The sequence below is a fragment of the Telmatherina bonti genome, assembly GCF_933228915.1.
Source record: "Telmatherina bonti genome assembly, chromosome: 21".
Classification (NCBI taxonomy): Eukaryota; Metazoa; Chordata; class Actinopteri; order Atheriniformes; family Telmatherinidae; genus Telmatherina; species Telmatherina bonti.
In genome coordinates, this window is record NC_136630.1 from 35435699 (window position 1) to 35451950 (window position 16252).

At 40.3% G+C, this 16252-nt stretch overlaps 1 protein-coding gene across 1 annotated transcript in view; it reads left to right on the forward strand.

Moving 5' to 3' along the window:
- LOC306771505 (ankyrin repeat and fibronectin type-III domain-containing protein 1-like) overlaps positions 1 to 16252 on the forward strand; it is a gene marked incomplete at both ends in the record, with an annotated part of 55289 nt that overhangs the window by 14575 nt on the left and 24462 nt on the right. Inside the window, 5 exons of the mRNA XM_079260671.1 lie at positions 3835 to 4030; positions 8120 to 8330; positions 14734 to 14928; positions 15011 to 15124; positions 15385 to 15482. Coding sequence (XP_079116797.1) covers positions 3835 to 4030; positions 8120 to 8330; positions 14734 to 14928; positions 15011 to 15124; positions 15385 to 15482 — 814 coding nt within the window. The remainder of the gene's footprint in view (positions 1 to 3834; positions 4031 to 8119; positions 8331 to 14733; positions 14929 to 15010; positions 15125 to 15384; positions 15483 to 16252) is intronic.

The following is a 16252-nucleotide window of genomic DNA, read 5'->3' on the forward strand; positions in this document are numbered from 1 at the left end:
TTGGTCAAAACCACCTCCACCTCAGCTGCATCCCAAACGTCTTCTTGGCTTTATTCCAGCCATAGAGGATCATTATTTTCCTGCTTTTCTCATCACTTGTTGATCTTTGGCTGCTCCTGATTGGACGTTACCGTCAGTTTAAGCTCTGATTGGTGGAAAGTCTGACAGGAAGTGTCTTCATCATCATGTCCAGGTGGAAATAGAGGTCTCTTAGCAACATGGTAGTGATGGTGATGAAGATGTGATCAATAATGGTGGATTTACCATCTAGAGTCTCACTACATAAACACTACATGTTGTGTCTGGATTGTAAACCTCCTGGACGGATAGAAAAACATAAAACAAACAGATATATCCTGAACAATTCTGTGACAAAGACAAAAATTTAACAAATATTAAAGATATAGTAGAAGTGTTATGATTTGAGTGTTCTTCCAGGATCCAAACGTGGACATGGATCAAGATTCTGATTTGGATTTGTTGGTTTTCTGCGTTGAGTAGGTAGTTAGCAGGTTGGCAGACAGGCAGGCATGCAGGATCCTCTGATCAGGAGAGCAGACAGTAATACGTTAGACTGGCAAAAAGGCAAGTCAGACAATCTTGCAGATTTGGCCAAGAGCTGTTACCACAAGGTGAATAACAACAATCTGGCGATGGCTGGATGACTGAGCTGGTCTTTTATCCTGCTGCAGCTGATTGCTTGATGAGAATCTGGTGAGGATTCTGTTGCTGGGAACCTGAAAACACCCACACAGCAGGACAAGCCTGCAAATGGGATAAAGAACTCTAGGAATGCATGGAATGTGGAAAGAATACCAAGAAATAAGAATCATTTCTATATGGATATGATTCAAAGTAAGGAGATAATTGAAGTTGTAAAGAAATGTAAAAGCAAAACATCAAAAGATGGTAATGAATTTGACACAGTCTGAATTAAAAAAATATGAGATAGAATTACAGTAACACATATATTTATAACCTGTCATTTAAAAATGGAGTGTTCCCAGAAAAATTGAAAACAGCCAAATTTATTCTGTTATATAAATAAGGAGATAAAACAGTTTTTAATAATTATAGGCCCAGTTAGATAAGTTTATTGAAAGACATGATATTCTGACTGAAAGCCAACATGGGTTCAGAGCAGACAGAGCTACACTCAGGTTCTTATTGATGTGCTAGAAGAAATAAAAAATTGTGTAGAAAATAAAAAATATATTATCAGAATCTTTGTTGATCTACAAAAAGCATTTGATACAACTGATCATATAATTTTATGAAAGAAATTAGAGCCATAGGGCTTTAGGGGGGTGGCGTATGACTGGATATAAAGCTATACTGAAAATGGAAGCCAGTTTGTCGACCTCCCAGTGTATTACACGTGGTGTTCCAACAGGGCCTAAATTGTTTATTTTATATATAGAAGGTTTAAAATATGTTATTTTTGCCAAAGACACAAACGTATTCTGTTCAGGTGATGACTTAAATAATGTCGTAGAAACTGCAGAAGAGTTGGGAAACTAAAATCCTGGTTTGATTCAAACAAATTATCTTTAAATGTAAATAAAACTAAATTTATGATAATTGGGAATAATTGAAGAAATAGCTAGAAGTGTTGGGATTCTAGCAAAATGTGGATATATACTAAATTCCAAAACATTACTTACCTTGTATAATGTTCTAGTATTACCATATATTCAGTTATTGTGTGGAAGTCTGGGGGACCACTTTTAAGACTACTTTGCAAAGACTAGTTATTCTTCAAAAAAGGGCCATAAGGGTGATCAATCATGCAGGTTGTATGAATTATACAAATAATTTATTCTTGAAAGTACATCGCCTCAAATTTTGTGACTTGGTTTGGTTTGAAATAGCTCAATTTATGTTCAACGTTCAAAGCTAAAAAAATGACATATAACATAGAAAAGAGGTTAAAAGACAGTTGCTGTGTAGAATCTGAGAGGTAAAGTTATGTTACAGAAACCATACGCACCACCCCAAAAAGCAGATTTTTCCATTTATGGAGTAACTTTATGGAATGGACTAAGTGATGGTTTAAAACTATATAATAATATTATCCAGTTTTAATTATTTATTTTTTTATAAGAAATTGTTATTGGACAAATGTAAAAAAGAATAAAATTCATAATTTATTTTGCTGCTTTAAATTTTGCCTTCTGACTGATGACTTTCAGTATGTAAAGGTTGCCAAATAACAGTGTAAATTAAAGACTGTAAATAAGGAGTAGATTCTGCATCTTCTCAAACAAGGTACATTGTTACACAAATGTGCATCTTTGTTTGGTACTTTATGTGTTTGAGAGAAATAAAGAAAAAAAGATGCTGAAAAACTTAACTAAATGGCTATCTCTTTTTTATTTTTTTTATTTTTTATTTTTTTACATATATTCTATATTTACTTCTTTTATTTTTGTTACTTTAATTTATTTGATATAATTATCTTTAAGGTTATTATGTATTCCCAGGCATTCCTCACGGTTGTGTTCTGGGGCTGCTTGTCTTTGCCTCATATGAAATTAAAAATACTTTAGTAATCCCCAAAGGGAAATTCAGAAGAAGCCTCTCACTGAACACACTTTGTTGTTTCATCACTGTGTTGTGGAGAGGGTGTGAAGAATCCTCCATCATCTTCATCAGCTTGTGCAGCATTCTTCTTTGGACAATCAGCTCCAGCGGCTCCAGAGTTACTCCAAGCACAGAAGCAGCACAAAACAAGGCAGGAGGTTTTCCACAGCACTGGGACTCTATTTTGTCTCAGACTGGTGTTGAAAAGGTGCTGGAGAATCGGACATAGTTGTTCTGAGCAGGACTTGAGAACTCTGGGACTGACACCATCTGGACCTGCAGCCTTGTTCTGGTTCAGTTTCTCAAGTTGCTTCTTAACCTGATTGCAGGAGACAAACAAGGTGGAGGTCTCAGGATGTCCTGATGTGGAGGGAGATGAAGCTGTGTTCTGGTCCATGACTGAGCTGCAGGGTGACAGATTGGAGGCGTGACAGGAAAGCAGTGGGCTTATGGAGGGTGTGTGGTCTGTTGGGCTGGAGGTAGGGGGTGAACTGAACCTGTTGAAGAATATGTTCAGCTCATTAGCTCTGTCCAGACCTCCATCAGGCTGGTCCCCCTTTAACTTGAAGCCGGTGATCTTCTTCATTCCAGACCACACATCCCTCAGGTTATTCTGCTGGAGCTGACTTTCTAACTTCTTCCTGTAGTCCTCCTTGCACTTCTTAGTTTGTGTTTTAAGTTGTTTTTGTGTTGCCCTCAAGAACTCCCTGTCTCCATCCCTGAAGGCTTTCTTTTTGATGTTCAGCAGCCTTTTCTTTTTATGTAATTCTTAAAATATTTCTATGTGGTTAATATTGTTTCATGATTAAGTAAAACTTAATGTCAGTGTTTTGAGTCTGAAACTACATCTAAATGATTTTGTTTTTCCTTGTATTTACTAAAAAGTATTACTAAATTGAAGCCAGTTGTAACTTCCCTAGAGAAGGAAATTATCTCATTGTATTTATTTTTGCTCCTGTTTATTGCTTGTGTCTTTAGACACGATTATTTAAAATTAATTTTTTTATCATTTCATTTTTAATTTGATAGATCTTTTAAATGTATTTTTGTTTTATCTAGTACCTGTTATTGCATTTATTTGTTTTTGTTGATGGGAAGCAATGTTGAATGATTTGTATTTTTACAATAAACTGTTTTTAATGTGAACTATTAGACGTGCCAAAGTGGAAAAAAGTGATCTTATGACATCATCTTTCTTCCTTCTCCGCTGCAAGGTTATGGGTTTACAGATTTTCTCACTCCTCTTTGCAGACAGTTCCCAGGTGTTCTGACGCAGCAGATGCAGAACTTGCAGCTGTCCCAGACCAGGAAGTGCCCCGGTGGGCCGGCCTCCCCAAGCGCTGCAAAGCGTCTCTACCGGAACCTGTCAGAGAAGCTGCGAGGAAGCACCTCCTCCTTCGAAGATGCATACTTCTTTGGAAAGACGGACCGTCTCCGTAAAATCTCAGTGAGTATACAGGAAGCAGACTGTTCATCCTTTCATTTAGCCAAATACCCACCCATCCGTCCGTCCATACATCCATCATCCATACATCCATCTGTCTGTCCTTCCTTCCATTCACCCATCCATACCTCCACCCACCCACACACATACTCTATCCATCCATTTACCTATCAACCCATCCAGCCAGAATATCCTTCTGATTGTTTTAATTCTGAACAAGACAAGTTTTAAAAAAAAGGCCGTCGTGCTGGAGGTCTGGGGGACTGGAGACAGAGACCCGGGTACTTGGTGATACTTGGTGATAAGAAACCTTTTTATTGCACTGTTGTCTGATGTCCACCTGGTCTAAACAGTCTGTTTTTAAATTATTTTAGTGACTTTTTAATCTTCCACAATGAAGCTGTCCTGCTTAGTTATAGTTGGAGATTTTAACATTCATGTTGATGATGACTGACCTCCTTGCCGAAGGTTTCATCAGTGTCATGGATTCTTTTTAACTTTATTCAGCATGTGGCTGAATCACGTTAAACGCCATACTCTGGACGTTGTTTTTACTTTAGGTTTATATATTAATTGCCTTGTTTTTAGGACATTGTTGTTTCTGATTACCTCTGTAATCTTTTTAACTTGTCCTTTCCTATGTTGGTCTTGTAGAAAAGCTGAGTGTCTATGGACGAAGCCTAGACTGCATGTCCACCAGCATTTCCTGAAGGATCTTATGGCTTCTTTCAACAATGCTGTCAGAAATGCGAGAGCTGCCTATTTAAAAAATTTAATCTCAAAAAGCCACGGCAATCCTAAAGTATTATTCAACACCATTTGTAATTTAGTTACTTGATGGAGAAAAATATCCAAATGATTGACAGAAAATCAGATCAGAGAAAATTTACCAAAGTTTTACTGCTGCAAGGAGTTCACACAAGCCAGCAGACCAAGTGACCACAGCCTGTGGACAAAGTGAACCAACGATCAACTCAGAATTACACCCTTATATACTCTTCTTCCTACTTCTTCCCCCTGTGATGATGTATCCTCTGGGAACGTCATCATCACACTTCTTGGAGAAGGACCCCCAGAGTGAGGTTTATGACGCCAATCTCTAACAGGGGGTTAATGTCCTTTGTAAATGTTTGCATTTCAGAGACACTTTGCTAAGATCATTACTAGCATCATACAAGTACATGATTCACTCTGTTGAATTCTCTCCGTCTGAATCTACAACAGTGTTTTCCCTCAGTTAGTTGTCATATGTCCTCTTTCGTCATAGGCCAGTCTTCTACTCTTGTTAATCTGGGAATCAACTTGTTCCTTCCTGCAGTGTGAAAGATAAATCCATGCTGTCCTCTCAGCAATCTTCACTGCTGTAGGTGTCCTTAGGAACACCTGGTATGGAGCATCCCACCGTCCTTTTAATGACCTCAGTCAAGACCCAGCCTCCAGGTCTCAGGATCATCTCATCCCTCTCCATCCTGAGGGATTACATCAGCACAAACCTCTTAAAGTTTCCAACATATCATCAATATTAGTTAATTCACCTGTCCGCTGGTCCTGCATCAGCTGCAGTAATCTATATTGTCTACTATGGGTTATTTAAAAAGAAAAAGGGGCCTGTTTTATTAGGTGTCACTCTCATATGTAAAGCCCCAATAGGAATGCAGTTAAGTCACATTTTTTCCTGTTTCTGCCATGAGCTTTTTAAGCTTATTTTTTTTACCATTATGTCTCCCTACCAATCCACCTATCCATGATGGTTATGGCAAAACCTCTTCAGGTCAATCTGCAATTGTTTTTTTTTTCTGTAATAATTTGATTCACAATATTACGACCATTATCACTGACATTTTTTCTTCTGGAAAGCCAAATCATGGAATTATTTTTCCTCCTAATGCTTTAGTAACAGTCAGCGCATCAGGATACAAGAAAATATCTAAACTCATTTAGAAAAAGCATAAATAATAAACAAACAATATTACTTACCTTCACATCTAGTTTTATCAAATAGCCTGGAAAGGACCATCAGGCCTAATTCAAACAGATCACACACATACTGCAAAAATTTCTTGAATAATTAGTAATCCATAGTGAGTAAACTCTTCCTATATCACTCCCCCTCCTGCTGACATATAATTCTACCTGTGTTACAACTAGTGCATATTTGTACAGGTTCTTAGGTAAAATAGGCTTCCCTTGATGGAGGGGGATGTGATGATCCCGAGACCTACTCCTCCTGCTGTTCCATTGCTACAAATGAGGATTGTGTAAAATTTTTGGCCTTTTTTACTTAAAAGTCGTACCTGTGAGAAGCTCTTTGCGTTCATAAACTGTTTTACTTTGTGTTCCCAGTCCCGCCCAGCCCATAATGATAGCTAACTTCTCACCTATTTCTTTACCTGAGCTGGTCACATTAGTTGGCTCAATGAAGGCATCCTCCTGCTCTCTTGATGTTCCATCTACATCCTTATCTAAAGATGTCTTCCAGGCCATTGCCCATCGTGTGTTCACAATTATTAACTCTTCTCTTCTGCTTGGCCAAGTCCCTGGCTATTTTAAGTATGCTGTCATTCATCCACTCTTAAAAAAAACCTCAGCTCAATCCTTCTCTTTTTAGCAGCTATAGATCCATTTCAAATCTACCTTTTATCTCTAAGATTTTTAGACAAAATAAGCAGTTTTCAGTTGCTTTGGAGACACACAAAATCTTGGATAATTTTCATTCTAGTTTTCGCCGGGCCTAAGGGTTCTGCTAGACAGACTAAAACACTGGGTTGGGGTATCCGGATATGCACTGACATGATTCTTCTCTTACCTTTCTGGGAGATTATTTTCTGTGGCTGCTGCAAAGTTCAAGTCATCTTCATCTCTTGATTATGGCGTTCCACAGAGGTCTGTTCTGAGTCCTGATGGTTTATTTTATATTTGCTCCCTTTGCAGGATATTATATGCTCTTTTAAAGGCATTTCTTACCATTGTTATGCTGATCATATCAAGCTTTATATTTCTCTTAAACTTTAGGATGTTTTTAAGATTGGATGAGTGAAAACTTTCTTCAACTAAATGAAGCAAGATTGAAGTACTTGTTTGTTCCCCAGAGAGATTGCTTCCTAAGATAGGTGAGAGTCTTGGCCCACTTGCCTCTTTCATTAAGCCCTCAGTGTAATTATGGACCCTGCATTGTCTTTAGATGCTCACATAAAATTGCTTGTCTGTTTGTGTTTATATAATTTAAAGAACATTGCCAAGCTGAGTCGAATCATTTCACCATCTGAGATGGAGATGATTGTTCATGACTTCATCTCCTCCAGACTCAACAACTGCAACTCCACCTTCATCTGCTTAAGTAAAAATATCTCGGTCATCTCCCGGTTGTCCACAATGCTGCTGCAAGGCTGCGGACTAAATCATCACCCCACTACTGACCCAGCTGCTCTGGATCCCCATCGTTCACACAATGCACTTTAACATTCTGGTTTGCACCTGGCTATATCTGGGACGTTTTACAGCCGTATGTTCCCAGCAGGTCTCTGAGATCAGCTGATTAGGGTCTGCTGGCTGTTACACTAAAGTGGCTTAAAGCTAAAGGTGGCAGAGCCTTCGCAGCAGTGGAACTCTTCTTTCTCTCAGCCTGAGATAAGTGGAGTCAGTGATCTCTTTTAAAAAAACAGCTATAAACAACTTTTTAATCTGGCTTTTACTTAGTTTTATTTGTTATGTTTTTGATGTTTTAAGTTTTTGTTTTATTGTCAAGCATTAGGTGCAACATAAATAAAAATGTACTTACTTAGCGACTGGAGGTCTGGGGTACTGGAGACAGAAGTAAATCAAACCCAAAGTTTATCTGTTTATGTTACAGAAGACTAAATATCTTCAGCTTTTAAATTAATAGCTTGGATCCAGAACAAATCTTAAAGGCAGAGAGATGATTAACACGAAAACCTAAAGACCCAGAGTTAATGTTAATTTCTGCTTTAATTTCTTTCTTGTTGATTACAGTTGCTCAGGGTTAATGACCTTAAACCATTTATCATAAAACTGTAGCATGAACTTTGTTTAAACACAGAAAATTAAAGTGCTAACCTTGTGTTCTCCTGTCAGATGATGCAGGGCAACGAGTGCATCTTCGAGGCAGTGGAGCAGCAGGACCTGGACACCGTGCAGATCCTCCTTTACCAGTTCTCAGCTGAAGAACTGGATTTAAACACCCCCAACAGCCAGGGCCTGACACCCCTTGACATCGCTGTCATGACTAACAACACACCCATTGCCAAGCTATTGCTGAAAGCCGGTGGGAAGGAGAGTCCTCACTGTGAGTCCAGATATGTTCATGATTTTCTTCATCAGATAAGACTTTTTTGGTCTATTTATTATCTATGATGACGATTCCACCAAGAAGGTCAAGAAGAGAGGTGGGTCAGATATAATAATGTAATACACTCAAAGTATCCCAAGTTGTTTGATGAGCAATGTATAAAACTTATTTAACTTCTAATCTAACTTCAGAATAAAAGACTGGTGTCCATTTTTTCTACCTGAAGTTTACAATGTCGCAGAGTTCAGTGGATCGACAGAACCAGGTTTAGGGTAAAATCTAGTTTAGGGTAAAACCAGATTTATGGTAAAACAGGGTTTAAGGTGGAACCAGGATTTGTGATCCTTCACTCAGGTGTTTTTGTTAAACCTTTCTGCTGTTGGCCACCGTGTCGCTGTGTGTGTCTTTGTGTATAGTTGTGTGTTGGGAAGGGTCTGTGTGTGTGTGTGTGTGTGTGTGTGTGTGTGTGCGTGTGTGTGTATATGTGTGTATATGTGTGTAGCAGAAACAGAGGGAAATTTACTGCGAAGGGACCTACTCCAGAGCCTCCTGTATGGCTCCCCACTGAACAGCATTAACTGTTTTTTTTTTTTGTTTAGTGGTTTAACTTTTTCCAATGATGCGTGTAATATTGGGGCAATTTCAGCTAAGTAATTTATTGTGCTGCGGGGCCGAGAGGCCCAAGGTCATATTGCGGGCTGGACTCTGGGCAGCAGTACATTCCCATCCCTGTAAACAAACACAGAGCAAACACTGCTACTGTTTTCCCTCCAGGAGCCTGGTGCTGTTTACATCGTTCCTCAAGTACCAAGTAAACCAGTTGGCTAAGACCCAACAACTCTGTGTGTCCGTGTTTATGTTAACATGTGTAACGCATGAAGTTTCACATGAACATCTGCAACAAACACAGAACTATAAAGAGATGATCTGTAAATTCAGTTTTTTGTTTTAAATCGTCTCATACTTTCAGTATCAGATCAAGCTTATTAGTTTACCAGGAAGAGCTTCATGGATACAACAGAAGAGAAGCTTTGTGTCATAAATTCTACCCTGCATACTGAAGGATAACTCTATTTTTATGTGCTTATTGCTGATTTACATATTAATGCTGCTTCTGATGGAAGATAAAATACATTTGCTCATTTTGAATAAAAAAGATGGAAAGCTTAAAGAAACCAGATGAATTAGTGATTAAATTCATAAACAAAAACACAAGGCACATGGATGTTAGTCTACCAACTCACACCAACACTGATTAAGTGATTATCAATCCAATGAAATCCATTCATCCATCCGTCCATCTTCTGCCGCTTATCCGGGGTCGGGTCGTGGGGGCAGCAGCCTAAGCAGGGAAGCCCAGACTTTCCTCTCCCCAGCCACATTTGCCAACTCTGCGGGGGGGATCCCGAGGCGTTCCCAGGCCAGCCGAGAGATATAATCCCTCCAGCGTGTCCTGGGTCTTCCCTGGGGTCTCCTCCCAGAGGGACGTGCCTGGAACACCTCACCAGGGAGGTCCAGGAGGCATCCTGACCAGATGCCCGAGCCACCTCAACTGGTTCCTCTCGATGCGGAGGAGCAGCGGCTCTACTCTGATCTCCTCCCGGATGACCGAGCTCCTCACCCTATCTCTAAGGGAGAGCCCGGCCACCCTGCGGAGGAAACTCATTTCAGCCGCCTGTATACGAGATCTCCTTCTTTCGGTCACGACCCACAGCTCATGACCATAGGTGAGGGTAGGAACGTAGATCGACTGATAAATCGAGAGCTTCTTCTTCTGGCTCAGCTCCTTCTTCACCACGACAGACCGGCGCAGAGTCCGCATTACTGCAGACGCCGCACCGATCCGTCTGTCAATCTCGAGCTCCATCCTTCCCTCACTCGTGAACAAGACCCCGAGATATTTAAACTCCTCCACTTGAGGCAGGACCTGACTCCCGACCCGAAGAGGACCCTATTCCGGCTGAGGACCATGGTCTCAGATTTGGAGGTGCTGATTCTTATCCCAGCCGCTTCACACTCGGCCGCGAATCGCTCAAGCGAGAGCTGGAGATCAGCGTTAGTTCAGGGTTTGCTTGTATTACTAACTTTATCCAATGTTTTCAAATCCTACTCAACAGCAACGAAAACCTGCCACATTTCCAAAATGCAGATTCAGCTACTAAATCTTTCTCTGAGAAACACAATTTATAAGAAAGATTTAAATAGAAAATTAAAACAGTTTTGGTGTGGGACACTTAAAATTGGAACGTAGACAATTACCTGTTCAGAAGGTCTGTCATCCTCAGGGCCATCATTGGTCAGCTGAAAGCCTGATCGAGACAAAGGAAGACTGGAATCCTTTGCTTTTGGTTTTGCACTTGCGCTGATTGTTGGCTGGAACATTTAACAAAGGGTTGTTAGTACACAAACATGGACAACCAATTGCTTCATCCAAGCCTCACATTAAATAAAAAAAGAACAAAAAAAAAAAAACATAGTCTGGAACTAAATCTTGATCAAGTAGTTTACACTTTTTGATATACAAAAATGTAAAATCTATAGTTCTGTGTTTTAAAATAACAATATTTTTGTGATACATTTAAAAAAATATTCTTTGTCTTTTGACATTGACTACAAGTCTATAAATATTTGCCAAAGTTTCTCCTGTTTTCTTTACAGTTTACTGAGCTACTTACCTTTGTCCTCCATGCGCTGTCTAAACCGCCATAATCATAGGTTAATTTTTCACCTTCTTTGATTTCATTAACGGCAAACAAACAAACTTTCCTTTCACAGTCATTTTTTCATTCTGCAGTTTGGTTGTTCGTAGTCATCATTAATGAGTCTACAAGAGATCCATCTTCTATTGAAGCATCAATGCTTAAAAGAACAAAGCAGATAAAAGCAGAAATTATAAGAAAGAAAAAAAATTGTACAAAAGCCAGTTATAATATTAAAAAGTGCACAAATATCTCAGCCCACACCACCACGTTTTGCCTTGCCACTTTAATGCAAACATAAAGGCAGCACAAGCAGGATGGTATACTGTCCTACTCCTCTCAGATTCATCTTCAGTTATCCTTTCTCCGCGATACTTGACTACAAGCTGTCCTTTGTAAATTGAACTTATTGCAAAGACACCTCGCTCAATAAAACATAACAGTGTGTTGCTATTTACAAGTTGCTAATTATGTTTAGTAAACTTCTGGTGCTGTTTTGTCTTTGTCAATTATCTTTGATTTAATTTGCTACATAATATGCCATCTTACCTTTCATCGCATTGATGTACTTCATCTTTAGCTTTGACGTTTTGTCCATTTGCAAAATAACATGATGCATTTCATCCTCAACTGGACCGATACGTGGTGCCATCTAAAACTGCAAAATGTAAAAAAATTCAAATTTTCATAAATCATGAAAACCTTAGAGTTTCTAATCACTTACTTTCCTCTCCAACAAACAGCTGGAGAACTAACTTTCATGGCCAGTTCTTTTTCTTGTCACTGAAAATGCGACATAACGTTCACATCTTAATGCAGCTTCTTTATTTCCCATCTTTTATTACGGGACGAAGTGATTAACCAAGTGTATCTGACCTCAGTGATCACATGGCAAGGACCAGACACACCTCAATTAATCAGTTTGTCTAGTAATAAAAGACACGAAACAAAGAAGCTGCCTTAAGTTCTGGAAGTAGTGTAGCTTTGCATAAAGCTCTCATATCTGAAATAAAAACCATAATGATTTTATCAGGCAAGAATTTAACTGAAAGACTTAATTAAACCATTTAGACAGTCATTTACACAGTTTCTTTTTTGTCTGATGTTCCACATCAGATCAATGATTTATAAAAGACTTACTGCATCAAAATTGTTTTAAATAGTACGAATTATTTACATATTAAAGTTGTTAGTAGTTTCAGTGAAGAATGAGTAAAAATTTTTAAAAAAGAAAATTGTTTGCTGCAGCACACACTCCTGAAATACAGCCCATCAAAGTTACATGGTCAAGATGGGAAGCTAAAGTTTCTGAGGGCCATAGCAGGTAAAGTCAAGTGGCAGGGGTCAATAATCAGGGTACTGTAAGCCCTACAAGAATTAATGGTCAAATGGGACCTAAACCCCATCTGGTAAAACTTTCCAGACCCCAGGATTGGTTAAAAATGTCAAAAACTGCTATAGTTTTGAGTCATGTGACTTATCGGGATGCCTGTCGTGTTGTAGTGTAGGACAAACAAGGACCCAAGTGCAGATGGGATGTGGATACTAGGACGGGTTTATTGTTTAACTGGGCAGAACGGTAGGTGGCCAGGCAGGCAGGTTGACGGGCAGGAAGGCAAGAATCACGCACTGGTGACAGAACAGACAATTGTTAAACAAGCAGTTTAAATCCTAGGGCAGAAATGCTGCAATGGCCGAGAGCTGTTACCACTGATGAAACAACAATCAGGCGATGACTGGTGAACTGAGCTGGCCTTTTATCTTGCTGCTGCTGCTGATTACCCGATGAGAACCTGGTGTGGACTTGGTTGCCAGGGAAACAGGCACACCCACTGCAGCACAGGTCAGAGCAGGAACCACAACATGTCGGGCAAAAGAATGTTCCAAGTTAATGGCTCACAGCGGAGTCTTTGCTGACATTCTAGAGAATAGCTGCTTAAATCACTTTTCAGTTGCGGAGAAGGAAAGATACAGAAATAAGATTGAAGTGTTGGACACTTGTGACCCATATAGAAAATGACTGCTGTATACAAGACGTTAAACACCACCATGTCCCTGCCGAACCTGCTTTCGGCAATATAAACATCCATCTGGTTGAGAACCCATCATCATACATAGCTGCCAGAATGAAGGCATACAAGAGCTCCTAAAGTTCTCACTTAAACTGCTGCTTAAACAGAAATGACAGACATTACAGATGAATAGGCATGTACCAGGATTTACACATCCCTCCTTTAGGACTTTATTTGTGTTACTGGACCCCACCGTTGAAGCTAGTAACTAAGTAGAAAAAAGCTGTCTTTTTTCCCAGCAGTTTGTGCACTTAAACAGCTGCTTAAGAAGGCAGCCATACAGCAATGCCTCCAATGATCTTAGGTGGTGCTCCAAGAGTCTGTAGGATATTGCACAGTGATGAGTGGCAGACAGTGTCAGAGACAGACTCTAGGTTTTAGCTTCTGCTTCCCAGAACTTCTCTCTGTCCTCAGATATGGCCACATTGCGCAGTCTGTTCAGTCACCAATACTACATCAGGTTGTCCCATAGTGGTGCCTCATGCTGCTGATTAATGATGTTAAGTGTCGTAACCCCAAGGGTTTCTTGGGTAATGTCATGAGTGATCGAGGTCAGCGTGAGCTGACTGGATGACGCTCTGCTTAAAGGTCATCAGTGTGGAATATTACCTAATAAAAATTTGCACAAATGCTCACCCCTGTTGTGATTTTATGCTCTCTGGAGAAGTTTCATACCCACTTAATGAATTAAAGCCCAAATGCATTTACACTATGAACCCTATTGTTGTCCATTTTTTAAACTTTAATGAAAGATCAGTGAACAGACAAAGTGAAAATTCAATTATTAATGTACTGAATCACAGAAGTTCATCTTTGTAGAAAAATGTCCATTTACAGTTGGAGTTTTTACATTTACAACTGATAATTTCATGCTCTTGTCACAGTCCTATTTTTGGACCAGGAAGAAGGTGGTACCTAACTATATTAGGAAAAGTGTGTGAAATAATAAGTAGATGCAATACCAATTGTGAGCTCTGGGGGCATTGCGAGTACACACACCTTAACACAAAATGGCAGCTAAATATTCTTTATAGGCCTGAAACTTCACCAGCACCTTTATTTGACCTTATACATTGATTTTAAAATAGAGTTCCTTTGGGGACCAGCTTTTTGGTTGTCACAAGTAAATTGGTCCTCATAACGTGACTGCATGAACAGATTGATGTCCTCATTATGATTCTAAGACAAGAACACACACATTCACATATCAGCCTGTTCATTTACAGACATCTTAATTAGCAGCTCTTAGCAGTTTCCTGCACCCAGCAAGTAATGTACCAGCAAGAGTACTTCCCAGACAGGTTGCTAGTCCATCACAGAGAAAAACAACCATTCACGGTCACTTCTAGGGACAATTTAGAGTAACCAATTAGCTCAACGTCTTTGGACAATGGGAGGAAGCTGGAGTACCTGGAGAGAACCCACATAAACATAGGGAGAACATGCAAACTCCACAAAAAAAGGTCACTGTTTGAGCCTCCTCCTGCCAAGATTCAAACCAGCAACCTTCTTGCTGTGAGGCCACAGTGCTAACCACTACACCTCTATGCAGCCTAGTACTGAAATTAATTCTGAGGCAAATGTGAAGTTGACTTGTGGATGAATCATGAAAACGTGTGTGTATTGCAGTCATGAGTGTGGAGAGTCGTGAGGCCCACCTGAGCTCTCTGGTGGTGGAAGCGGAGCAGCGGGCGGCCGACGTGGCAGCTCAGGCTCAGAAAGACGGCCTGTCTCTGGAGGCCTGCCACAAGGACAAGCAGCTGAGGGCCTGGGAATGGAAGACCAAGCTGTACAAACGCATGAGGATGGGCTTCCAACAGGCGCGTGAGTCCAGTTCAAATGGTTCTACTTTGTCCCTGAAAACATTTTGAATACAAACACATTCCTTCTCCATGCCCTTGCTCAGGTCCCCCGGAGGCTCCGTCCATGGTTCGTCTGAGTGTGAGCAGCAGCACCACACTGACTGTCACCTTCCAGGAGCCACAGTCTCTCAACTCCACTGTGGTGACAAAATACAAAGGTGAGCAGGTTCACAGTCACTGAGGAGTTTAAATATAGTATAAATAATACCCAAAATATGTTGAAAAAAGTTTTATTGTGAGACTTTGGTTTGGACAGGCAGTGTAACTGTTATTGGTTTGTGTTTTAGCTTGTTGCAAAATGACTTAAACAGGCTATGAGTGCCTCACTCAGGAGGTTAATGATTTCATCACCTCACCAGGAGCGATTGATTAGTAATTAAAAGGTATTTAACGCTGGTAAATGCGTTTGCGTCTGCAGTGGAGTGGAGCTGCCTGAAGGATTTCTCCCTGCTTGCTGGTGAGGTGGTGTTGGATAACCTTCAGAGCTACAAGTGCACCATCAGCGGCCTCTCCACGGTAACAACATCTGACTTCTCCTCCTCCTCTTAGCACACATTTACACTCTTTAATTCCACTTAATGAATTTGTAGGACCGCCAAATAATGCTAAATGTTCTGCACTATCTGCTGCAGAGCTGAAGTTGCAACTCTCTACAATGCCAGCTGGACATCCTGCAGGATGAAAATTGAACAATTAGGCAAACATTGTTTTTATTACTATGTGATGCGACAAAGAGCTTTAGGAGAATTTTCTGAGCAGCATTTGCAAAGCTGTTTTTATTTATTCATGCTGTTTTTATTATGTTTCATTGATGCTGCTGCATCTGCTATTTGCCCTTCAGAACATCGGCAGCCTGAAAACATGTAGACAAGAACACACTGTCTGCATGGAGCAGCTGAGAGACGCTTGGTTGTCGGATAGGAGCAGAGCCAGCAAACAGGAGCACTCATTTACATACTGTATGGTGTCAGGGATTATTGTTTAAACAGAAAGGTTTCTGAACAGGCCTACAGGACTCATGAAGGGGCCATTGGAGTCACAGGGCCAAGGGTCAAGGCACACGCCACAGGTGGAAATGAATATGCAAAACAAAAGAAAATGACAGCAAAGAGACTCAAAAGACACCAGTACAGTTTGTTGCTAAATCCAGCCCATCCATTCACTTTCTGCTGCTTATCTAGGGTCGGGTCGTGGGGGCAGCAGCCTAAGGAGGGAAGGCCTGATATCCCTCTCCCCAGCCAGCTTTGCGGGTGGAGGGGTGGGGGTGGGGGGGATCCCGAGGCGTT